Below are 27,213 nucleotides of genomic sequence, written 5' to 3' on the forward strand. Positions count from 1 at the left end.
AAAGCTGTTTCCTTGCTCCCCCCCCCCCAAGTTTTCACACAAAATTTCATCCACAAAAAAGATTAATTATGTTTATTTTCTTCGCTGTTATTTCATATAAGTTGAAGATAGAGAGTGAATCATCGGTTCTTAATTGGGCGCACTACCCAAAAGCTAATGTGTAATGCATATCCAGGCACCAGACTGTTCCTCATTTGCATACGTGTTCAAAAATCTTGCACATGCAAATGATCCAATACCAGGGTGAGAGAGCAGGTAGTGGTGGGCGCGTACAGCTCGACACCCTGGAGACGAGGTAAGGTGATGCTCAGACTATTACATCCCTCTCGCCCTGAGGAGACCTAAACGTGAACAGTTTCTTAACCTGTCATTATTAAAAGCATCGTTACAGCGCCCTCATTCAATCAAAATTATGGCTTCTTGGTGGCGCTGTTTATTTGTAAAACAAGATGGCTGCGCCCATGTAGCAAATTTTAAAACTCGCATTAAAACTGTTTCACTCTTCAATCAGATTGTGATGGCTTCTAATTAAGGAACATGGCTTTGAGAGAGTTTGTCAAGAAACAGACAGAGTTGCTGTCTCTTGAGAGAGAAGCTGAAATTGCTGAAACAAGGTAGGCTACATCAACACATGACGGAGGAATTATGGAAAAAAATCCATCCTCTTGTCATCTGGCCTAGCAGTAGCATGCCTAGGGTTAGGCATGGCCGATCATGCAGTCATGTTTGTCTGATAATGACGTGTTCATGATTAACATGATTGACACTGATTGATGATCACGTGAGGCATGTCCACATGTGGTCCAACTTTTCATGCTTGTTGTTATGGATTAACAGCACATTATCCACTTTAAAATTAGGCAGTGGATATTTTGCCAGAGACGGCAAACCTTCAGTAAACGTTAGTTTGCCGGATATGCACTGAACATGCGCAGTTACTGTTTTTTGTACTTAAACATTTTCCGGTGACAAATTTTAGTCTGGCTCCATGCCAATATTATCGTTGTATTTTTGTATTAACAAGATGGGAATCAGACCATTTTATAATTTCGGACTTTATTTCCCTTTAAAAAAAATCCTCCATAGCCACAAATCTGAACAAGAAAAAGGAATACTCTGCAATAAAATGTTTGAGACATATTAAAATAATAAAAGCAGAATATTCTTATTTATTTGGGGATGGGAAAAAAAACCTTAAAATTGTGGCGGGGGTCAGGATTCGAACTCGGGACATCCCACTCACTAAAGCTATTGCTTAACCACTGCACTGACTGTGCTACATGTACACAACTTTGGTGGGAATTTAATACATGTTATAACTTAGCCCTATCTTAAAGAGTACAGCGCCCTCTGTTGATATGGATTGCCGCCAGCAAACCCTTAGTAAACGTTAGTTTGCCGGCGTTACCTCCGGCAAAATATACACTACCTTAAAATTATTTGACCTGACATGATAAACTTGTGAGTTGTGTTGGTGACGTTCATGTCATAGATACTAATATACAACTAGACCCGTGAACGTGGCTTGTAAACTACGCCACGCTCTTGTACATGTTCTAACCAAGCGCAATCGTCCTTCCGTGACACAGACTGAACATTGCCTTACCGTGTGATAAGTATTCACACATCAACCTTTCTTGAACATGTTGAAATCTGCTTTTACGCCAAATCTGGCATTTATACGATATTCGAGGTAAAATCTGGCAAGATCTCAACGTCCTGCAACCTCCTCCTGATCCATGTAATTTACTACGTGATAAATGCTGCAGATAATTTGGTATTGCACTGACGCTCTGGGCACTCCTGATGATGTCCGGATCATAAGTGCGATTCCAAATTATTAGCTGCATTTATCGCGTGGCCTTGATATTGGCCAATCAGACGCCGCCTATTCACATGTAACGCTGGAGACATAACTACGTCAAAACTAAAAGTGAGATCTTAAGAGACCCTTCAAAAATTGCTTCCCCAAAATTGTCCTTTTCCCCCCAATTATCCCAACCAACATTCCATTTACATACCTCATAACCATGCAGCAGTCATTCACGAAGCTAATGATCAACTTGAAACCGAACCAAAAAAACCCTAAAATGTGAAAATGTTGACGATTTCTGTGGCTTGTACATAAAAATTGTCCATGTTGTTTGGTTAATTATGCAAATGCAATGCATCACGTGATGACATTCGAAAATCTGTGCGAGCAATGCATGTGGGTACCACACTGCTTTCAGGTCCGCTAGTCGGTTCAATTTTCGTCTGGTGCGTTGTCGTGGAAAGCAGTCGTTGAAAGCAAGACGACTGCTTTCCAATGTAGAAAAATTCCCAGATATCTGCCCCCACCTACATTAATTGTACTGATTGAGTATAAAATGGCAAACAATCGTTGAAAACCATCATCATAATTTTTGTAAGGTGTGAAATTACATCGATTTTAAGATGGCAGCAATCGCCAATTGTTATGAAGAAAGATACGATAAAGAGAGAAAAAAAAATGTTGTTTGTATTTTATAAACTAATTAGACTCACAACTGTTTCTCTGCTTTGGCTGAATGCACTTCACATTTCAACAGTGCGCTAGTGGAAAATGTCCCCCTGAAGGAACTGCAGAGGCGTGGAGTGTGTCTGCTGAAGCTCCACCCAGCCAGCCAATCAACAGGGCTGTACGGGAGGACATTGGTAACCTTCGCACCGAATAAAGGGCACGGGGATGGCACACTGCCAACACATAACATCAGCTCAGGTACAAAAACCCTACAAAGCGTTTACACCTGACAAATACATGTGAAATATCAAATAACTCCAATTCTATAACTTTGGATTTTGCACTTTTTTGCATTATTGCGTCTAAAACCATCAGACGTTGTTTGCAGCTCACTGGGTTACCATGGTTACAAGTGAAGTCCCAAAGTTTCTATGCAATATTTAAAAAGTTACGAAATCGTCACAAAAATATTGTAAGTTCCAGAATTAAGGTTTATTGATAAATTGATATGCCATTTACTACTGGATGACTGGGAATGTGTATTGTTACAAATACAGGGTGAGTAAAAAAAAAACACCACGTGGAGTTTGTCCAAAAAGTGGTGCGGCGACGCGGCTTTTTTTTTTTTTTACCCGACTTTTTTGCTTCAAATGTGCTTCAAATGTCGGCTGATGACTGCAAATGGTGCCGGACTAAACTTAGTGCAAATATATGGGAGTCCAGAGAGGCCACATAAAGCTTATTCTCGATCATAAACCCATCTAAAAACACGTTGAAATTGCGCAGCAGCAGAATTCCAGTCAAACCAGTGAGTTTGGCGGTTTTGAGACATCATCTTTCATTGAAAAAAAAACTTTTTCATTTTGCCGACGCGCATGGCTACGGCGACGCGCGCGCATACCAGAAACCGGAGACTTTTTTTTTTGGGCCATATAAATATTACACCAATCTGGAATGTTGTAAGCTTCAGTCTGTATTTACCAGGGTGACCGTTTGAGCCGATTTTCGGCTAACTTTGACAGAATTTTTGTTAAAAAAACGAGTTTGACCGAAAATTTGACAGAATTGATTTTTTTGGGCAGATTTCTGGCAGAATTCTGCAAAAATGGTTATTCGACAGAAAACAGCAATTAGAACAAACAAAATGGTACATTTGTTTAAGAAAGCTTCAATCCTTTCTAACAAACCCTTGCATAAAGGGAGGTTGGCTGGTCTAGGTGCTGAGGTTCACTGGGAAACGGACTGTCGTCGTGGCCGGATCCGTGTTTTGCCGGAAAATTGACGCGATAATTTCACAACATCTTTATGAGACTATAGATTGTTTGTTAATGTAATTTGAACCTTGATTAAGGCAAAAGTACCAATCTGCATGTGAGTTTCAGTGTTAATAGTATATTTCGAGTAATTCTGGGGAATTTGGCAGATTTTTGATAAATCTGACAGATTTTTTATCTGCAGAATTTTGCCCTGGCCTTACGGTCACCCTGGTATTTACATGTACATGTACATTGTGTATGATGTCCTTTCTGCCCGTGTGATCTTACAGGTGACATTGTTGGTGTAACACCCGTTTCGGATTTGGTCTTAGTTTGAGATTTACTGCTTTGTAGTCATTTGCAAAACTCAAAAAAGTTGGGCTGGAATCATAGCCTCAAAAGTCGCAATGAAGTCGGTAAATGATTACCTTTAGACTTCAAATAAAGTCAACTTTTAAGTCCACTTGAGATTTTAGCTGTCCAGCCGCCATATTGTCCGTTTCTAGGGAATGAACAATGTATGCGTGACGTACTTCCACCAGTGACTCTGCTCCACGAGCTGTGGTGGCTGACCCGATTAAGCCCCGAGAATGACGTCAGTACTAATCAAACGGCACGGGGCTAACCCATGTTGACCAGGGTGAGCTAAACGAATGCACCACTATAAAGGTCACCCTGTTAGCAATCACTCATGCATAGTCATGAGAACTTGTTTTTGTCTGGTCCAATAGGAGACTTTGTTCCTGTAAGTCCCTCCCCTGAGGGTGGAGCCTCAACTGGATGACTATTTTACATTATAAAAGCCATCCTGTTAATCATTCATTACATATTAGTAAGGTTGTTTTCTTTCTGTGTGATCCAATAGGAGACATTCTTGGTGTAAGCTCCTCCCCTGAGGGTGGAGCCTCAACTGGATGACTATTTTACATTATAAAAGTCATCCTGTTAATCACTCATTGCATATTCATAAGGTTTTTTTCTGTCTGATCCAATAGGAGACATTGTTGGTGTAAGCTCTTCCCATGGGGGCGGAGCCTCAACTGGATGACCATTTTACATTATAAAAGTCATCCTGTTCATCACTCATTGCATATTCATGAGGTTTTTTTCTGTCTGATCCAAAAGGAGACATTGTTGGTGTCAGCTCCTCCCATGGGGGTGGAGCCTCGTCCACAGATGAGCCATCGGGCATTGTTTCAAGAGTCACTCAGTCGTCAGTCACTGTCGCATTTGATCACAAGGACACCGATGGTCCTGTCACCTTCGAGCACGAGGGACTGTACAGGTTGACAAAACTTGCCAACGATGTCACCTACAGGAGGCTGAAAAGGTGATTAAAGATGTGACATTGTTAACAAGTGTGTTGTTAAAAACAATGGATTGAAAACTTAACAAAGGGCAAATGGTTTCCACATCATGGGAATTGATTTGATATCGTATCCCCCCCCCACACACACACAAAAAAGGAAAGGTCCAAATTATTTGTTTTCTGATTTTTGTCAGCAGATTGTCAAATATCTCATTTCTGTCCCTCCAAAAATATCTCAAGTACAAATGTATCCTGTTTCTTCAGAAATTCAAACAATTTCAATTATTTCGGTGTGAATCCGGCCCAAAAACCGGTTACTTTTTCAGAATTTCCCCCCCCCCCCTTGATAAAGAACTGGATCACTGTAACGGCAATCCAGAGGTCACAGGTTTCCACCCACAGCAGTCAACTTCTGTGTTCAAATTCCGAATTCCTCTTTTGGTGTTTTTGTCAGGGCCCTTTCAGATCTGGATTCTTACACCGCAGGCAGGGCCAGTCACCTGGTGGATGTCTTGTTTGGGGAAGCGGACATCAGCTCTCCGTTGCTGCCGACGAACCTGTCTCAAGAACCTGTGGGTATGAGCAAGTTTAATCAAGGACAGTTGGTCAGCTTCTAGTTCATTTGTGGTGTAACTTAAACTTTGACTTTTGGAAATCAAGGAATGTAAACCTCTGTCTTTTGTCATCAGCGTCGACAGAGCTGCAGTTTTTCAATGAGAATCTGGACCAATCACAGCGGGAGGCTGTGACCTTTGCCCTCTGCCAGCGTGACATAGCCGTCATCCACGGACCCCCCGGCACGGGGAAGACAACGACTGTTGTGGAGATCATCCGGCAGGCTGTCAAGCACAAACTGAAGGTAAAGATGGCGGTGATTTACTCAGTTCAATACCCTAAAGATCACAAGTCAATTACAAGTCCATCACAACATGATCACAAGTCAATCACATGACAATCACAAGTCAATAACATGACAATCACATGACAATCACATGACAATCACAAGTCAATCACAAGTCAATTACAGATAATCACAAGTCAGTCATAAGTCTATCACATCCTGATCACAAGTCAATCACATGACAATCACAAGTCAATCACAAGTCCATCACACGTCTATCACAACTCATTCTCAACTCAGTCACTAGTTCGTCACAAGTCCCTTCAGTCTCAAGTGAAGTAAAAATGTATTCATGCGTTTGTGACAAAGGCTGTCCTTTGCCCTTCTTCATCCTTTGTCGCTTGTGACTTTACTTGCGATTGACTTGTGACCCTACTTGTGATGGGCTTGTGATTTGACTTGTGATGGACTCAATTTCAGCACTTGTGTTTGGTTTACAGTGCCGATAAACCAAATGAGGATTTACGTTATAGGTGGAGTGCTGTGGCCTCGTGGTTAAGGGCATTGGATTCGTGGTCTGCGGGTAAAGTTGCAGGTTGTGGGTTCGAGTCCATCTTGGGGTCATGGTGTGTGTGCCCTTGGGCAAGGCACTTTATCACTCATTGCTTCTCTTCACCCAGGAGTAAATGGGTACCTATGAGGGCAGAGATGGTTATTGCCTAACAGCATCAAGCTGTATACTCCTCAGGGAGCTGAGATGGTATTTGGAATGTTTCATGGGCCCAATTATCAGGGGTAATAATGATGTAGCGCCTTGAGCACCAGTCCTGGTGGATACATGCGCTTTATAAATACCAACTATTATATTATTATAATACAATGCCAGAAACAGATAAAAAGCAAATGTTTTGGTTAAATACTCAAAACTTCAACCCTTTTGAGGAGGAAAAAAAAGAACTTGTTGAATAGCACGACATTGCTTCTTAACGCAGGTGTTAGCTTGTGCGCCATCCAACGTTGCCGTAGACAATCTGGTGGAGAGACTTGTGGCAGCTAAGGTGCGGGTCGTTCGCCTCGGTCACCCTGCCAGGCTCCTGCATTCAATCCAGAGGTACTCACTGGACGCTATCCTGGCATCTAGCGAAGAGGCGGGCATCGTCCGAGATGTGCGGAAGGAGATTGATCAGACGAGGGTAAGCTTGATTGAGGAGAAACTCGGCTCAACGGAAGCAGGGTCACTTTTAGCTCAGACAAACATGCTCAGGCTCACTGGATGATTCACACCCAAGATTTTGTCCTGCTATCCATCATTCTAATTATTATGCCAAACTAACATCTCTATCAACCCAAACAAACCAGCCGCATCCAACCCATTTCAACCAACACAACCCTATTCAACCCATTCAATCCAAACCCAACCAAATCCAACCCAACCTGACCCAACCCAATTCAACCCAATCCCAATCCAACACAAATAAATAAAACCCATCATAAAGCAAACAAAACAAATTCCCACCCAAGCCCAACCCAGCCCATCCCAACTCAAGCCAACTGAACCCAACTGAATCCAATTTCAATCAACTGAATTCCATTTTCCCAATTCAAAACAGCCTCAGTCATCAGTCTTATTCACAATCTTGGCGAGATATCGCAATGTGGGGACTTTGCCAAGCATGAACGCAGAAGTAGTAGAACCCATCCCATCAAATCCCAAACCATCTCAACCCATCCCAACCCAACCCGACCAAACCAAGCCCATCCCAACCGGCCCATCCCAAGCCAACCCAGCCCATCTCAAACTAATCCAAAGCAATATGTTCCAGCATACATGTAACTCAACTGAATCCATACCAGCCCGAACCAACCCAGCTCAACCCAGCCAAGCACGAACCCAACCCACCCATGTGTGCATTTTCCTGCAATCTTATTTTCCCTCTTTTGTTTGTACATGCACTTCAACGTCCCATATTGAATGCACAAACAAACTCAACCCAACCTAACCAAGCTCTAACCAAACCCAACCCAGCCAAGCACTAACCCAACCCAATCAAACTCAACTCAACCTAGCCCAACCCGTCCTGACCCAACCCATTCTAACCCAACCCATCCTAACCCAACCCATCCTAACCCAACCCATTCTAACCCAACCCATTCTAACCCACCCATCCTAACCCAACACATCCTAACCCAACCCATTCTAACCCAACCCATTCTAACCCACCCATCCTAACCCAACACATCCTAACCCAACACATCCTAACCCAACACATCCTAACCCAACACATCCTAACCCAACCCATCCTAACCCAACACATCCTAACCCAACACATCCTAACCCAACCCATCCTAACCCAACCCAACCCATCCTAACCCAACCCATTCTAACCCAACCCATTCTAACCCACCCATCCTAACCCAACACATCTTAACCCAACACATCCTAACCCAACCCATCCTAACCCAACCCATCCTAACCCAACCCATCCTAACCCAACCCATCCTAACCCAACCCATCCTAACCCAACACATCCTAACCCAACCCATTCTAACCCAACCCATCCTAACCCAACCCATCCTAACCCAACCCATTCTAACCCAACCCATCCTAACCCAACCCATTCTAACCCAACCCATTCTAACCCAACCCATTCTAACCCAACCCATCCAAACCCAACCCATTCTAACCCGACCCATCCTAACCCAACCCAACCATGCCAACCCATCCTAACCCAACCCATCCTAACCCAACACATCCTAACCCAACACATCCTAACCCAACCCATCCTAACCCAACCCATTCTAACCCAACCCATCCTAACCCAACCCATCCTAACCCAACCCATCCTAACCCAACCCATCCTAACCCAACCCATTCTAACCCAACACATCCTAACCCAACCCATTCTAACCCAACCCATTCTAACCCACCCATCCTAACCCAACACATCCTAACCCAACACATCCTAACCCAACATATCCTAACCCAACCCATCCTAACCCAACCCATCCTAACCCAACACATCCTAACCCAACCCATCCTAACCCAACCCATCCTAACCCAACACATCCTAACCCAACACATCCTAACCCAACCCAACACATCCTAACCCAAACCCATTCTAACCCAACCCATTCTAACCCACCCATCCTAACCCAACACATCCTAACCCAACACATCCTAACCCAACCCATCCTAACCCAACCCATCCTAACCCAACCCATCCTAACCCAACCCATCCTAACCCAACCCATCCTAACCCAACCCATCCTAACCCAACACATCCTAACCCAACCCATTCTAACCCAACCCATCCTAACCCAACCCATCCTAACCCAACCCATTCTAACCCAACCCATCCTAACCCAACCCATTCTAACCCAACCCATTCTAACCCAACCCATTCTAACCCAACCCATCCAAACACAACCCATTCTAACCCGACCCATCCTAACCCAACCCAACCATGCCAACCCAACTCAAGCCAACTGAACCCAACTGAATCCAATTTCAATCAACTGAATTCCATTTTCCCAATTCAAAACAGCCTCAGTCATCAGTCTTATTCACAACCTTGGCAAGATATCCCAATGTGGGGACTTTGCCAAGCATGAACGCAGAAGTAGTAGAACCCATCCCATAAAATCCCAAACCATCTCAACCCATCTCAACCCATCCCGACCAAACCAAGCCCATCCCAACCGGCCCATCCCAAGCCAACCCAGCCCATCTCAAACTAATCCAAAGCAATATGTTCCAGCATACATGTAACTCAACTGAATCCATACCAGCCCGAACCAACCCAGCTCAACCCAGCCAAGCACGAACCCAACCCACCCATGTGTGCATTTTCCTGCAATCTTATTTTCCCTCTTTTGTTTGTGCATGCACTTCAACGTCCCATATTGAATGCACAAACAAACTCAACCCAACCTAACCAAGCTCTAACCAAACCCAACCCAGCCAAGCACTAACCCAACCCAATCAAACTCAACTCAACCTAGCCCAACCCGTCCTGACCCAACCCATTCTAACCCAACCCATCCTAACCCAACCCATCCTAACCCAACCCATTCTAACCCAACCCATTCTAACCCACCCATCCTAACCCAACACATCCTAACCCAACACATCCTAACCCAACACATCCTAACCCAACACATCCTAACCCAACCCATCCTAACCCAACCCATCCTAACCCAACACTTCCTAACCCAACACATCCTAACCCAACCCATCCTAACCCAACCCAACACATCCTAACCTAACCCATTCTAACCCAACCCATTCTAACCCACCCATCCTAACCCAACCCATCCTAACCCAACACATCCTAACCCAACCCATCCTAACCCAACCCATCCTAACCCAACCCATCCTAACCCAACCCATCCTAACCCAACCCATCCTAACCCAACACATCCTAACCCAACCCATTCTAACCCAACCCATCCTAACCCAACCCATCCTAACCCAACCCATTCTAACCCAACCCATCCTAACCCAACCCATTCTAACCCAACCCATCCAAACCCAACCCATTCTAACCCGACCCATCCTAACCCAACCCAACCATGCCAACCCATCCTAACCCAACCCATCCTAACCCAACACATCCTAACCCAACACATCCTAACCCAACCCATCCTAACCCAACCCATTCTAACCCAACCCATCCTAACCCAACCCATCCTAACCCAACCCATCCTAACCCAACACATCCTAACCCAACACATCCTAACCCAACCCATTCTAACCCAACCCATTCTAACCCACCCATCCTAACCCAACACATCCTAACCCAACACATCCTAACCCAACATATCCTAACCCAACCCATCCTAACCCAACACATCCTAACCCAACCCATCCTAACCCAACCCATCCTAACCCAACACATCCTAACCCAACACATCCTAACCCAACCCAACACATCCTAACCCAAACCCATTCTAACCCAACCCATTCTAACCCACCCATCCTAACCCAACACATCCTAACCCAACACATCCTAACCCAACCCATCCTAACCCAACCCATCCTAACCCAACCCATCCTAACCCAACCCATCCTAACCCAACCCATCCTAACCCAACCCATCCTAACCCAACCCATTCTAACCCAACCCATTCTAACCCAACCCATCCTAACCCAACCCATCCTAACCCAACCCATTCTAACCCAACCCATCCTAACCCAACCCATTCTAACCCAACCCATTCTAACCCAACCCATTCTAACCCAACCCATCCAAACCCAACCCATTCTAACCCGACCCATCCTAACCCAACACAACCATGCCAACCCAACTCAACTCAACCCATTCCAATCCAACCAAACATAACCCAAGCTAACCAAACCCAACCCAACCCAGCCCAACCCATCTCAACTCATCCCATCCTATCCCAACTCAACCTTACCCAGCCCAACTCTGATAATAAATAATAACTCAACTCAACTCAGTCCAAATCATGTCAAATGTACTCAACTCAACCCAATCCTACCCATAAACTGAACCCAATTGATCCAAACCGAACCCAAACTTTTCATATATTTGCAGGGCTTCAGTTTCAGGTTAAATTCTACTACATGTAGACTATATGGCATATTTTTATTTCAAAAATGATAAATCCAAGTAATGTCGTTTAGTCATTGAGGTTATTGCTTCAATCACTAGAATTGGTCAAATGGACATTTGGTTATTTCTTACATTACTTTGAATATTATTTCTTGCAATGGAATCATACCAACCTTCCAACTTGCCCTCTCTGCTTGCAATTCCAAAGTTCCTTTCTCATATCATACAGACCCAGCTCTCCAAATCAAAACAAGGTAGCGAGAAGCGCCGGCTTCGCGACGAAGCCAAGACCTTACGCAAAGAGCTCCGAGAACGGGAGCAGCACGCCATCCGAGAGATCCTGCAGAGAGCAGACGTCATCCTGGCTACCAACACCGGGGCCTCGCCTTCCGGGCCCTTGGGTCATCTGCCGAAGGACTTCTTTGACCTGGTGGTCATCGACGAGTGCGCCCAGGCTCTGGAAGCTAGTTGTTGGATACCGCTCCCATTGGCTCCGCGCTGCATCCTAGCCGGAGACCACCAGCAGCTGCCACCGACGATTCTATCAGACAAGTATGAGCAATCATAAGATGGAATTTTGCGTTGGGGTGATATAAATCAAATTTGGTTTTGCCCTTCACCGACGTTTAAACACTGTATGCTCAGTGTGTTACCTCCCGAGTGAAAGTTGGAAAAAAATCACTTGGGTGGAACTCAAACCCATGACCTCCTGCTTTCTAGTGCAGATGTCTTACCACTCGACCACCGAGTTAACGGGATCGGTTGGCTGGTTCAAATCTGATGTACATAGCAGCAAGTGCCGCAAAAACTATTAAAGATGGAATTTTGCGTCGGGGTGATATAAATCAAATTAGGTTTTGCCCTTCACCGACGTTTAAACACTGTATACTCAGTGTGTTACCTCCCTAGTGAAAGTTGGAAAAAAATCACTCGGGTGGCACTTGAACCCACGACCTCCTGCTTTCTACATTCTAGTACAGATGTCTTACCACTCGACCATCGAGCTAACGGGATCGGTTGGCTGGTTTGATTCTGATGTATCTGATGAACGTACGCCACTTGACACTCAGGAGGTAACACATTGAGTATTCACTGTTTAAACGTCAGTGAAGGGCAAAACCTAATCTGAAGTATGAGCAAGAGGTCGAAAATTATGAGTAAAACTTACGTTTAAGTTTTGGTGTCCTGGTTTCAAAGAAATGACTATGAACAAGTAATAGCATCCTGGTGTCCTGAGGAACTTTCAGCGTCAAATGAGCAATATTTATATAATATTGGATGGCTTTGAGGTGGATACAAGAATATATTGCACGAGCTATGACAATATTGCATGAGTCGAAGACGAGTGCAATATTGTCACAGCGAGTGCAATATATTCTGGTATCCACCGAAAACAAGCCATCCAATATTATTATTATTATTTATATCAGGCTGACTTGATTCGCAAGAAATACAATTCAAGACAGTCCTCATCTTTTTCATCAAACTATTTGAAGCTACTGTATGTACTGTAATGTTGACAACAGTGCGCATACCCGGCCGCTTTCTTCGCTCTGCATGCGCACAGCGTGTTCCGTGTTTGACGGTACGCGCGCGCTACGCTCTGTTGAGTGGTTAACAGTCAGTGTTGGAGCAAAGGCTTTGACCCTCAAGGCCAAGGCCAAGGCCAAGGCTTTGACCCTCAAGGCCAAGGCCAAGGCCAAGGCTTTGACCCTCAAGCCTCGAGGCCAAGGCCAAGGCTTAACCCTCCAGGCTAAGGCCAAGGCCAAGGCCCTGTTTTATAAAATGACCACTAATATAGAACTAATTATAGTCACATGACACATCATCACGAATCGCTCATTAAGAAGAACAACTTGTCTTTAATTGCAATCAACATGCTCGCATACAATGTTTTATGACTGCATTGTATCTATTAAAGTATAAGTTCAGGTCTTCATGAATATGGTTTAACTAAAACAAAATAACAATATATTGACGCACAATTCTCCCGAGTGTAACAAAAGGGGGATCCAAGAAACTGATTTGGGAAATTTTTATTTGCTGGGCCAACATGGTCAGAAATATTAGCATTATCTAAAACAGATACATGTACATGCAAATCTTTAGCACTTATCAGGGAGACATATACAACCAATCAGATCTATTCCATAAGTATACAATTTAAGTGATTATCTCATTAGCCCCACAAGTGTACAGAATATTGTTGCAGCAAATCTACTACAATGGTAACACAATATGATGCTATAAAAGTGGAAGTGTGCCCAACACAAAAATCTATAGAGTGTTTCCCTCCTCCATGGTAAACCGATTAAAATGGTAACAGCAAAATTTCAAACAGATTTATCTGGAAAATGCAAAAATCTATGGGCCTTGAAGAGCCTTGACTGAAAATTGCAAGGCACTGATCCCTCAAGGCCAAGGCCAAGGCCAAGGCTTTTGCCCTCAAGCCTCAAGGCCAAGGCCCTAAAGTCCAGCCTTAAGGCAGCCTTAAGGCCAAGGCCCAGCATCAAGGCACTACATCACTGTTAACAGTAATATTGCAGTCATCCCGGTACTTTTTATGAAAGCATACAATACGCTGATTTATTTTTACCGCTGGAAGCCTGATATAAATAATAATAGAATGTATTGGTCATCGGCCTTAGCAAGGCCACACAAATACTGTCATAAGATCAATACAAAGCTATCACAGAGCAATTGCAGGGGGTAGCATGCATGTGCGAACATCACCCTATACCAGTGTATACTAGCTACATGAAAAGATGGCAGCACGCACTGCAATATTTTTGTTTGAGACTTTAACTTAATCCCTTAATCCTAACCTTCCCAAATCCATCAAAATCCATCCCCCTTTGTGTATGGATTTGCTGACAAGTCATGAGTGCCACGTCCATCAAAATCCACCTAGAGAAGTAGTGATGGTATTGTGGTGGATGTCAGCAGATTTGGTCCTGAAGTATTTTGTGAAGCAGTGTCAGTGATGGATTTTGCCGGACTTGGTATAATACTTAGTAAAAGACAGTAAGGAGTTAGTGTTAAACACATTTTTGGTGTAGAGGTACATGTAATACTGACTATCCACCCTCAAAACCATGCTATATACTCATACCATAACATAATTAATCACTATAACATACCTGCCAACCGTCGCTATTAAATAGGAATCGTCCCTGTTTTGAAGTTTTCAGATTGAAACAAATCAGAATTTTCTGATTTCTGTAAAATATTGTGGTAACAGTTTTTACCCATTTAATGTTCATCATATCACGGAAAAATAGCGGCTTGCGATACCCGACCGCCAATGTCAAAAACCTGTTCCAGATTATGGGATTGGGTTAACGTAACCAACTTAAAAAATTGCTTGGTAACCTCTCAGACAAAAAAAAGGAAAGGTTTTGAATGCCAGATCGTAGGAAATTTTAAAATCAGAACCAGGCTACATGGAAAAACTAAACACGTTCACGCTTATGGGCATTTTAACATTACAAATCCGTGGACCGCCATTCAGTAGTGTCTCTACAGGGTGGTTCAAAATAAAAGAAATCCACTTTTTTTCCTACTTAGTTAACTTACTTCAATTGTTTCTTTACATAGTAGTAAAGTATGGCCCTTTAACCATGCATGGTGAAAAAGAGCTTATTAAAAGTCGCATGAATAGGGATATTATGCTAATTTGAATACAAATCACCAAAATCCGATTAGTCCTGTCAGTGTTAAGATCATCTTCCCAAGGAGCTGTAGGCTTACGTTCATCGTTGCATAACATTACATAAACAAATTTCGTCATTGTTACCCTTTCAAAAAAGAGTAGAACTCTTATTTGAAGTGTGCTGATATTTTGTCTTCAAATCAAGCTCCGATAGCTGAGCTCAGTCAAGCGGATGGAATGTATACCTCCGTGGACAAACAGGGTTCGCACATGAAATATTCAAACTACCATAGCTCAGAGACAATATGCAATTGCAACAATGTTTTTGTTGCTTACGCTTAAAGGTCGGTACTTTAATAGCTACTAACCAAAAGTTAAAAATAAGTTATAAAAATAAGTGGAAATTGCTGTCAAAATGTGCAGTTGCACCAATTTTTTTCATCACTTATGCTCAAAGGCCAGTAGTTTATTAGCTACAAAACTTTAAAATAATTTTTTAAAATATGTTAAAATTTCTGTCAAAAGTGGATTTCCTTTATTTTGAACCACCCTGTATTTCCGGCTTGCAAATGATGGCAGGTGTGCTATAATACAGGAAAGATAATTACATTGTCATAATTAATTGAATATTGAAAATGAATAGTTAATTAACCCTAATCAGGCCGGGTTATTTTGACCATCCCTCGGCCGGGGAGGGGGGGGGGGCGGATTCCGCCCCCCCCCCCCAAGATCTCGACCATCAAGTGACGAAAAATTTGAAACTTGGTACATGCATAGAGCAACTCATCATAAACATACCCAAGAAATTTATTGACTATAGGTCAAAGGATTTTGGAATTATGGCTAATTAATTAGTATTATTAATTAATATGTACAAATGGTAATTGTGCTCTATGTACATGACGTATATGGGAAAATTCAGTTTTCACTACGCGCCGAAAATTTTTCGCTATGTGGCAACCCCTGGTTTTTATGGTTTGGTATCAAAAGATATGCAAGGCTTGAGGCTAAAAAGTCATAACAGCTCAGGTTGCAAATTTTTTTTTCGTAATGCTTTTTTTGGAAAAAGTTGGGGGGGGGGCGGGCGGATTCCCCCCCCCCCCAGTCATTTTAGGGTTAAGGAGTGATTACCTCAAACAATTTGTTGCTTCACTGTCTTTGTTTGACTAGAGCTGCCACGGACGGACTCACGGTCTCTCTCATGGAACGCGCCATCCAGCTCCATGATGACAAAATCACCCGCATGCTAACCACCCAGTACCGCATGAACAGCGCCATCATGCAGTGGAGCTCAGACGCTCTCTATGACGGAAAGCTCACAGCCGATGATTCTGTTGCGAGACACCTCCTCAAAGGTACCACATTTCAGTCAGTCATATAAGCCCCAGTAACACATTCACGGTTTGGAGCTACATATCTCCAGGGTTTGAAATTCGTAATAAACCGTGGTACCGTATTCATCCGTAGTACATCCGTGGTTATCCATCATCTTCCTTGGGTATTCGTGGAGGGGCCACAGAAGTTTGGAACTGTTCATAACTTCTGTGGTGAACCGTCATGAAAATTAATCCGTAGTGCAACCGTGGGACATCCGTAGGACAACCGTACTTATTCATAGTGTTATTCGTGGCTATTTGTACATGTTCTTGGAGATTCGTAGCTCATGCGTGGTGGAAATCGCTACGAATTTGCTACGTATGTCCTACGGATATGCCCGGATGTGCTTGGGTTCTCCTAGAGTCTTACTACGAATATCCACGCTTTATTTGTAGGAGAACCTTGGTCATCCGTGACCCAATCTCAGACAACCGTGGCGTTAACGTCATTATTCTTAGTAATACCGTTGATATTCTTCACCAATCTGTCCATATTCTTGACAAACCGTGGTGTATTCGTAGAGAAACCGTACGACAATCGTGGCTATCCGTCCTGAAAACGTAGTGCATTTTTAGAAAGTCAATTTCTCCACGAACCTCGACGGTTCATCGTGATCGATTGATTCTTGGTAAACCGTGGATATTCGCAGCTCCAACGGTGAATGCGTGACTGGGGCTTTACAATGCAGTAAGTTAACTGCTTTTGCAGTTACAATGATTAGGGTACACTCTTGAGGGTAGGTAGGCCATAGGAGGCGCATTTGCTCCTGACACTGGACCATCAGACCAGCTTGGGGGCGGGGGGAATGCTCACTCTGCTCTTAAAAAATGCTCTCAATGAGCGTTCACATATAATGGCAGTTATAGGACGCAGCATTTTGATAATGAAAATGGTAGGCAAATGGCCGGTCTAGGTTTTGTGAGATGTCTATGGTATGCAACTACATGTATAAACGTAAGCCGCATTTAAAGCCCAATTTCTTGCAGTACATATTGTCAAACTTATGTGAAGTGGCTGGTGGATGATGAATATCTTTTTGTTTTTGGATACAACATAGGCCTACATGTTCACACAGTGGCGTCTTCCACTAGAAAACAATTTATTCCGGGGAAGGGGGGGGGGGAGGGGTTACAGTTTTTGAAACTATGAAAAATTGCATGCTTTTTTTTTTTTAATTTAAAATTCTACAGTTTTACTACAATGAATGAACGGTGGAGGGTTAAGATGCTAAAAATAAACAGCTGATGGCTGGGCTTTGAGACGATACCGGAATGGTACATGTACAGAGCTTTGGTCAGGCATTTTGAGGGTGACAAATTGTACATCCAAAGGCTTCTTGTAAAAAGGGTAAAAGAAAGAAACGTTTATTAGAACAAATAGATTGGGGACTTGTGGATTGAGGACTTGTGGATTGAGGTTCACCTGAAATCAAAAATCATAGAAAATCGAGGTACATGTACTACCAAAAAAACGAAACAATCAACCACCCCTTAATATTTTGGCTTTGTCCCACTGTATCACAAAGTGGTTAGTGGTCATTTGCGACTTTTTGCGGTGACAGGCCATATTATAGGTTTTCCAGGCTATTTTAAAAGAATCTAATTCACGAACTCTATCGTTAAATTTTATCCGCAAAAAAATTCACACGCTTTTAACCAAACCATTTTAGTCATTTACCATTCAATTGTGAAGTTTGGTCACCCTCTTTTGTCACCAGGTCGAGAATATTCGTTATTACAGATGAAATTCGTCTATTAGGTTGCCAATGGCAGCATTCAGAGATCAATTTTGCTTGATATAAATCAATTAGACAAATTTAATTTCTGAATAACAAGGTTTGGCGTAGGCGAGACCAAATCAAATACTCGGGGATGAAAATGTGTGCTTTTTGTTTGATTTTACTGGAAATGAATTTGAAATTGTCTGACAAAAGACGAAACTAAACATTGGACGTGCACTATTCAATGGTGATGGACAATTGATTTGAATATTCAAAATGGTGAATTGGAACGATAAACGCTTTATAATAGCCGGAAAAAAACCTTATTACTTGTTTTGGTTTTCTGATTACGGATGATGTTTCCCACGTCTTTATAGATCTTCATGGAGTTGATGAAACAGAAGACACCTGCCTACCATTGCTACTCATTGACACGGCAGGCTGCGGTCTGGAGGAACTAGACCTGGAGTCAGAGGTGTCTAAAGGCAACGAAGGGGAGGCGGACCTTGTCACTGTGCACGTTGAGCGGCTCCTCGCCAGCGGGGTACCAGCATCGCAGGTCGCTGTGATTGCACCCTACAATTTGCAGGTATTTTATACATGTTATGCAACACAAAACATTCACAGCAAAATTCACCTAGAATTGAAATTGTTCAATTTTGTTTTTTACGAATTCACAGTGCACATAATTGTCATGACATCATAAATATGTGAGGTATTTATTAAAGGTAATATATACAATATTTGCTTTTGCTGTAATTTTTAGAAATGGATGGATTTGGGGGTTAGCATTTTATAGCAAATATTGTTGCACTGATGACCTGTTTCAAGTTATGTACCCATATTCATAGATGCTGGAAAAGCCAAGAAAAAAAAATGCTGTTCTCGTTGTCTGGTTCCCTGACCCTACTGTAGACACAATGCAGCAATTTATACACATCAGAGAATTGTGATTTGTTTTCCAACAATCGTGAAAGCAGCAGCAGCACCTATCAAAAATGTATGTGCCATGTTTTCCATTAAAACCTGCCCAACTCAAAATCAACCCCCCCCCCCTTCCCATTTTGGGGATTTTGGTGGGCAAGCCATGAATACCTAGTCCATCAAAATCCACCTATAGTAGTGGTGGTCTTGTGGTGGATTTCAGCGGATTTGGTCCTAAAGCATTATGTGAAGCAGAGTCAGTGATGGACTTTGGCGGAATTGGTCCAGTGCTGAGTAAAAGACACTGGGGAGTAAGGGTTAATATGTCATTGACCTGCTTAGATACATGCCCAGTAATTGTTCACAATTGGAAGATCAAGAGGCACCTATCTTGCACAATCAATTGCCAAATCTGTGTGAACGTCTGGTTCTGCATGGTAACTGTCTCTTGGGACTTCCAACAGGTTGAGCTGCTTCGATTGCGTCTGAGTGGAAGGCATCCCCAGCTGGAGATCAAGTCAGTTGATGGCTTCCAAGGGAGAGAGAAGGAAGCCGTGGTCATCTCCTTAGTACGCTCAAACAACAAAGGTAGGGGTCATACAGTTATTGTAAATCATTGTTAGTCAAAACAAGATATCATAATTTTGGTTTATTTTGGGTTTTTAGCAAAATGGCTTAACCAACCCGACCCGAGCCAAAGATCTCAAAAGGAAAAAAACCAAACCGACCCAACGCAACGAAAATGATGAACAAACCGACTAGACCCGAAGGGTCAGTTTCGGGTCAAGTTTGCACAACATTGCCCTAACAGTCCTGAATCCGTCAATTTTAATACGATTTTGCACATCCCCTAGGGAGTTAGGGCTTTTAGTACAAACCATTGAAAAACTATCATTAGTATTCACAAGTCATCACAGACATTACAGGATAGAGATGAATTTTGGCTTTTGCGCTTGTGTACATCCCGTAGCTAAGGATTCTGTGCTTATATCACAGAATTTTTCTGCTAGCGCAGTTAGCACAAAATGGGCCTAGTCGGTAATGGAATGGTCCTCAGACTTAACTTCCCTTTTAAAAAAAAACATCCAGAGCCATGAGTGAGTAGAAAAAGGTGAATTGTAATTTAGCGATTGGTAGGACAGGTCTGATATTTCCGGCCTCGCTCGCTGTAAGCGGGTTGCAGACATTTATTTCGAGCCCTGCTGGTTGCATGTTTATCCGTCATCCGTTCCAAATACCGCAAAACCTTTGCGTGATCACACGTCATCCGACTCGAACTGGTTAAGAAACAGTTGTCGACTACAGACTAACAAGCAGGGGATTCATAGTACCATCTTTGATTTTTTGTACAACTCGATTTTTTGTTTCCTTCTAAGGGGAGGTTGGCTTCCTAGCTGAGGATCGACGGATCAACGTGGCGGTCACGCGAGCTCGCCGCCACGTTGCGGTCGTCTGCGACTCAGACACGGTCCGCCATCATGGCTTCCTGAGGAACCTTGTGGAGTACATGGAGCGGAACGGGGAGGTCAGGAGTGCGTTTCAGTATCAGGATGGTAGGCTGAAAATAATCCCCACAAACTTTACATTTTAGGGGTTAACCAAAATTGTTGTTACGGAAAAACATTTGTGCATGAATTTTAGAGCAGACCATTGGCAGCTTTCCAAGAAGTCGTAACTGACGGAAAGTATTGTTTGAAGATCTTACTTGTTTAAAGCTAGTAATGCCAAGAAACTCCCTGTGGAATTATTTTTTTCTGGTATGCTGTCTTTTTGAAAAGGCAGTCTGTTAGTAGTTTGTTTGTAATTCGGCGAATCTGTGAATGGGTGCGTGCAACCGTTGACACCACGCACACGTGTACGCAGTTGCTATTATTCGTCAGTTCAGTGCGTGACATCACACAGCTGCAATCGGCTATGAGAACGTGTCCAGGACACTTATTTCGGTTGCATGTACGGAACGCACACATGCACGCAGTTGCTATTATTCGTCAGTTCAGTGCGTGACATTGCGTAGCTGCAATCAGCTGATGAAAACATGTCCCAGATGCTGATTTTAGGTGCAATTCAAAACATGACTCTGCTACTTTTGAATTGAAACTGAGATTCTAGATTATTGTTTTCTCGGAATATACAGCATTCACTGAGCTGAAACTTCATCAGGTTAGTTGTTAAGCAACCATCTTTAGATTTGAGCACTTTTGTTGCCTCAAACGAAGAAAAAAATGCACAAATGACAAATGATGTACTCGACCATTTGTGACTGGTTCTGTCAAAAGCAGACGCTTCTGGGCAGAGGTTGAAATTGAGATAGGGCCAAAAAACGCTGTGGGGGTAATTTTTTTTTCATTTTCTAATTTTTGCATATTTGTAATCCTGAGCATGTCTAAAATATACTATAAAAGTTTGAAACCCTAATTTGATCTCTAATGATAGTATTTTTGATGATTTATTAAGGTATATCAGTTAAAGAAATGTCTGTTTTGTGACGTTCGTGTCCATTTTCTCTGTTTTCTACTTTTCGACCCAATGAACTTCAAACTAGCATAACTTTGCGCAAGAATGACCGGTTTAAAAAATTAAACCACTTATTAAAAGGAAACAGAACATATTTTAACAATATGCAAAAATCTCATTTTTGACCTTATGTCCAGAAAAGTCTGATTTTGACATAACAGGTCACATTTATAGACTGATAAAATTTGGTTAATTCACTGATACAATGTATCACCAAATCCAAAAAAAAAAAACGTTCTTGAAACTGTTGAGGCTGAATTGCAGCTCTAACATGAAGATTCTGCCTAAAATGACGTCATAGTTTTGGGGGCATCAAAGAGGCACCCAAACACCCTTGAAAAAGGGCAATATGAATATTGAAAATAAAGATAAATGGGACACAAAGGTGCATTAAAAGGACTGCATTTTAAACATTCTGTGACATAATCGCTTTAATTGTTTCTTTCTGTCATTCACAGAAATAGATGTGAGTAGCAGTGATGTCCCTAGACCTGACTATCTCATGTTCCGCCAGAGCAAACCGTCTGTCAGGAAAGACAGGGGGGCTAAACCCAAGCAGTCTCGCCCCAAGGAGAGATACCACAACATCCCAGACGCTAAGACAAGGTTTGTAAACATTCACATTTCTAGCCCGTAAATATTATGGGGTAGGCCTAAAATGTTCTCGCATCTCGTTTCTAACATCTCGAAGCTTGTATCTCTTATCTCTTGTCTCGCATCTGGTTTCTTGCATCTCGTATCTAGCATCTACCATCTCGTATATCACGTCTCGCATCTCATATCTTGCATCTCGCATCTCGTATATCGGATCTCGCATCTTGTATCTTGAATCTCACATCTTGTATCTCGCATCTTGTATCTTGCATCTTGTATCTCGCATCTCGTATCTCGTATCTTGTTTCTCGCATCTTGTTTCTCGCACCTCATATATAGGATCTCGCATCTCGTATCTCGTATCTCGTATCTTGCATCTTGTATCTCGCATCTCATATATTGCATTTCGCATCTTGTATCTCGCATCTCATATCTCGCATCTCGCATATCGCATCTCTAATCTTGCATCTCGCATCTCATATCTCGCATTTCGCATCTTGTATCTCGCATCTCGTATCTCGCATCTCGTATCTCGCATCTCGTATCTCGCAACTCGTATCTTGTACACAACTGTGAGTCTAGTCATGATGACGTCATCCTGTATTAAACTACATGTGATTTTAGTTTCAATCATAACTCATGAACAAATGACCATACCAGAAGGTCAATACCAAAAGAAGTGTCGATATAGAAGGGAAACAAAAAACAGAATTTCTTCCAACGGTTCAAGGGATGAAGATGAAACCTCGTACAAATATGAACCCTTGTCCACCATGACTTCATGTCATGTGAGATGCAAGATGTGAGATAGTAGATGTAGAACATCATAATTTTTTTTCATCATTTTCCTTTGTTGAACCTAAAATTGATCGAACATCCCCCTCGTCACTTTCCCTTTTTCGTCAGTCTGATTTCTCTTTCTCCACCGTTCTGTAAAAAGGGAAGCGTCAGCAAAGAAGGAGGCTGAGCTCACAGAGCAAGTGCAGAGATTTGCCGAGGATCAAACGAGAGACCATCTGGCTTTTCCCCCAACCCTGAACTCCCACGATCGCTTAGTTGTTCATCAGGTGAGACATGAAAGATTCTTGACTTGGACTCGAATGACAACCTCAGACTCATTAGGAGCGGCTGATCCTTCCGAAATGTGGTACATACATGTACACAGTGACTTTTGTGGACCACCAAGTTGAGACATGATGTACATTTCAGGTTTTCAAGTATTCCATCGCCTTTTTCAAAAAAACAAAGCCTACATGTACATAGGGTGCTCCTTTTCACAGGAGAGCATTTTCTAGCGTCCAATTTCAATTCCAGCTCACAATCTTGTTTACGGCTTCCAACTTTTTTGTTTACAAACTCTCAAGTTCATGGCAAGGCCTCTCAATCGTGATTTGGCCGATGCAGTCAATTTTGGGCCTATTTACTGGCCTGTATCGTGGGGGAATATTGTTGATGTTTGGACGCCACTAGAACGTAGATGGGTCAGTTCCACCGTCACTCACGTTACATTTACATGCTGTGAGGCTACTTTGACCTCTCATTGCTTCATAAGTATTTGATCAAGCTGAATCAAACCAGGCATACAACAACTTTTGGGTAAGGGGTACTCAAACATGGAAAGAAAAATTCAATCCATTCATTCACTTTTTGAAAACATGTGTTTTGTTGGTCGTCCCTCACGTTACCAAAAATAAAGGACATGGAAAATTGTCCTGCAATTTTGTTGTTACAGTGTCCTAAACTGTAGTCTGCAACTTAGAAGTAACATTATTTTACCTTCCATTCAACCCATAACTAGATATAAAAACCCATTTTGAATCAAATAAGCGTGTATTTTAGATGCAATGGACATTAGATTACAGGGAGGTAACGTCACTCACGTTACGTCACTCACGTTACTTCCTCTTCATGGTTTCTAGCATGGCTTAAAATCTGAGTTTGATGAACTGCAACATAATGAAACTCTTTTCTGATAATATATGAACCTTTCTCTCTGCCTTAAGCACAAAAACTCTTTAATAACAGTCACATTTTGCATGTTAAAACAAAGTGCCGAAATGACTACCAAAAATCCTTGAATTTAGCCCCCAAACCCCCCCCCCCCCCATTTTTTGACTCAAACCAGTACTTAAATACATTCCATCTCATTGGCACACCATTCAAATGAAAGATCTTGTTGTCCCCTTTAATTTGACACCACATTTGATGTTGTGTTTCTTGTAGTTTGGAAGATTTCATACAATTTCCACTTTTCAGCCGTTATCGTGGGATAGCCCAGATCATGTTTATAGTCAAGTCACTAGACATGTCAAACGCAACATCATAATAACCATGATATAAACTATGATACACTACACCGTGGTAGTAGACATTGGGGGCACCGACTGATAAAAACACAACTGTCTAGTGTCTTGTCCTCAAGTTACTAGAAAGTGGCCCCTAAACAGACAGACCTCAGCTTGGCTCAAGCGACATACCAATTTGGAATACTCATGAATCAAACTTGCCTCTGTCTGTCGCCTTTCTGGGTACTTGGATTCAGACCCCAGTAATTTGGCACGCAAGAACTGTATAACTTGCCTTTGAATCCATTGGGACTTGCTCATTGTTTTCTGCATAATTGATTTTTCAGGTTGCCGAAACATTGGGCCTGCACCATTCCAGCACAGGGGATGGTCAAGACAGACATATCACCGTCAGCAAACAGCCAATCAGGACTGGCGTTCCAGAGTTGGAAACCAATTCTCACAATGCCCAGGAAAACGCCTCTGCAAGTGCTGCAGAGGAAAGGCTTGCCGATATACACATCGATACTGTCATTGAGGAAATGAGGACAGAAAACCCAATGGATGTCATTGGTGCTACAAGCCTAGAGGAGGCAAACGTACTATCCCAAGATGCAGAAGGGAACTTTGAAGATGACACCACCGACACACTGAACAATGGAGTGAGAACCGATGAGGATCAAAACAGTCAGTTAGATTCAATATCACCCAAGAAAACAGAACCTCAGAAATCGAACACCACATCTGGGGGGACGGGTGAGTTTTACAAGTGTCAATTCTGCAAGAAGAAACTTCCTTCCGGAAGCGTCTTTCTCCACGAGATCCACTGCGAGAAAAAGATGGAAGAGAAGCGACGCCTACGGGAGGTCTCTAAGACGAAGAAGAAGATGGACAAGACGAAGCAACGGAACGCCCTGGAGAACACCACTGAAGAGGATTTTGATAAACTGATTGCCGTAGCAATGGAGTCTGACAACCGTTGTAACTTTATCCAGTGCAAGGAGAAGATCACGCTGACGGGCGTGCACTGCGCGTTCTGCAACCGCCGCTACTGTTTCGGTCACAACATGCCCGAGGTGCACGGCTGCGGCGAGATGGCGCGGGCCCACGCCCGGAAAGTGGTGCACAGGGAGAAGGAGGTGAGGGCGGGGTCAGGGGTCAAGGAGAGGAAGGTGGACCCAACCCGCAGGGCACACCTGGAGAGGAAACTGGAGAAGAAACGGGGCGAGATGGAGGAGAAGAGAACTAAGAAGTCGTCCAAGAAGAAGTGAATCTTAGGTTGACTAAAGAAATGGACTGGTGTGCAGTGTTGAAGTTGGGTCACTTGAGTCCGAGTCTCGAGTCACTTGGGTCAAATCCGAGTCCAAATCACAAATCATTTGATTGAAGTCTGACTTATGATGGTCGAGGCTGAGTGCGCGTCTTTTGGTGATGTGACTGGAGTCATGTCCGAGTCACAGAAATTGCAACTTGAAACGGACTCGAACCCGAGTCCTGGACTTGGGTCCTACAAGACTGCTGCTATGGGATATGAACCTGGATTATGTAGTGCGAATTGACGACTATAAAAAAGATATAATTTTAAAAAAAATGATTTGTTGGCAGACAATTTTGATATTTATTTTAAACTATCAGGTTTTAATGCCAAACTAACATGTTCAAACTTGATTGGATTCAATTGACATAAATGGGTTCATGTAAAAAAAAAATAGTTGTTAAGTAAAAATCTTTAAACTGTTAATTAGCAAGTTTCATACCGGTATTTTACTATACATACACTGGTTTTGAAAAGTCTTCCAAGGGAAATCCGCTCAGCACAAACACTTCAAGGGTTCAAGAACTGTCTCAAGACGTTCTGTTCAATTATTAACTGCTTCCACCAATTACGAGTCTTTGCTTCTGCAACTTACTTTGCCGTCAAGCGCTGTGATACCTTATGTGTCAGAGAGCTCTAAAAATGCTTATACATGTACTTATTATTATTAGCTTCCTCGATTTCATGAACCCACAAGAGTTTGAAAGTGTTTTTGTTGCTATAAAAAGGACTCCTTCAACAAAATCTAGTACAAGTATTTCATAATTCGTGTGAAAAGTTGGTGTAAACTAAAATGTAAGAGTTTATTTCCAAAACGCGACATACATGTATCCGAATAAAAAAGTGACGATGTTGCAAGGTTATGAAACTTAAAAGAACAGCGGTCTTTAAACTTCCATTTTTTGCCTTATTGTATTCCCGAGTTGCGTTTAAGTAGATAACAGCCGTCAAAATTGCCTTTGGGCAGCCAGGAGATAAAATGGATCAAAGTGGCGTCACATCGTGTTTTGGGAATAAAAACTTCAATTGTTGAAACTTTTGTAACATGGCCAAACTTCTTGCGGGATGATAGCTGAACTGTTCATATTTTCTGGAGTCCGGTCACAAATGTACAATTCAACTACATGTATTGATAAACAGAACATAAACAACATTCCTGAAAAAATTGTTTGTCTCCAAATGGTTGTTTTATTTTTTTTTCAAAATGCTGACTGTACACATACCAAGACAACTACACATTCAATTTATTTACAAATTACTAGCAACTAACAAAAACAAACAACTTTATATTAAAAAAAAAAAAAAAAAAATTAATCTCAAGTGACTCACTTTTGTTAAAAGATACTTAAAACAATTGGAAACTGTTTC

General features: G+C 42.5%; 1 protein-coding gene across 1 annotated transcript; it reads left to right on the forward strand.

The window, feature by feature from the left end:
* The first annotated feature begins 410 nt into the window (after positions 1–410).
* Positions 411–27,155, forward strand: LOC119725883 (DNA-binding protein SMUBP-2-like). Its single transcript, XM_038197479.1, has 14 exons — positions 411–614; positions 2,571–2,740; positions 4,864–5,068; positions 5,502–5,623; positions 5,737–5,906; positions 6,881–7,081; positions 11,694–12,016; positions 16,287–16,471; positions 18,591–18,802; positions 19,602–19,725; positions 20,514–20,690; positions 22,110–22,257; positions 23,186–23,312; positions 24,878–27,155. Exons 1-14 carry the CDS (start codon positions 538–540, stop codon positions 25,799–25,801), a joined length of 3,165 nt encoding a protein of 1,054 aa, XP_038053407.1. The 5' UTR covers positions 411–537; the 3' UTR covers positions 25,802–27,155.
* The last annotated feature ends 58 nt before the right edge of the window (positions 27,156–27,213 follow it).

The sequence above is a fragment of the Patiria miniata genome, unplaced genomic scaffold (assembly GCF_015706575.1).
Source record: "Patiria miniata isolate m_02_andy unplaced genomic scaffold, ASM1570657v1 HiC_scaffold_19, whole genome shotgun sequence".
Taxonomy (NCBI): Eukaryota; Metazoa; Echinodermata; class Asteroidea; order Valvatida; family Asterinidae; genus Patiria; species Patiria miniata.

What these genes read in the sequence shown, in the direction of transcription:
- LOC119725883 (XM_038197479.1), top strand. Translation starts at nt 538, where the DNA reads ATGGCTTTGAGAGAGTTTGTCAAGAAACAGACAGAGTTGCTGTCTCTT. An exon ending in CTGTCAAGCACAAACTGAAG is followed by an intron (nt 5,907 to 6,880) that starts GTAAAGATGGCG and finishes TTCTTAACGCAG; the next exon opens with GTGTTAGCTTGTGCGCCATC. An exon ending in ATCCCAGACGCTAAGACAAG is followed by an intron (nt 22,258 to 23,185) that starts GTTTGTAAACAT and finishes TTCTGTAAAAAG; the next exon opens with GGAAGCGTCAGCAAAGAAGG.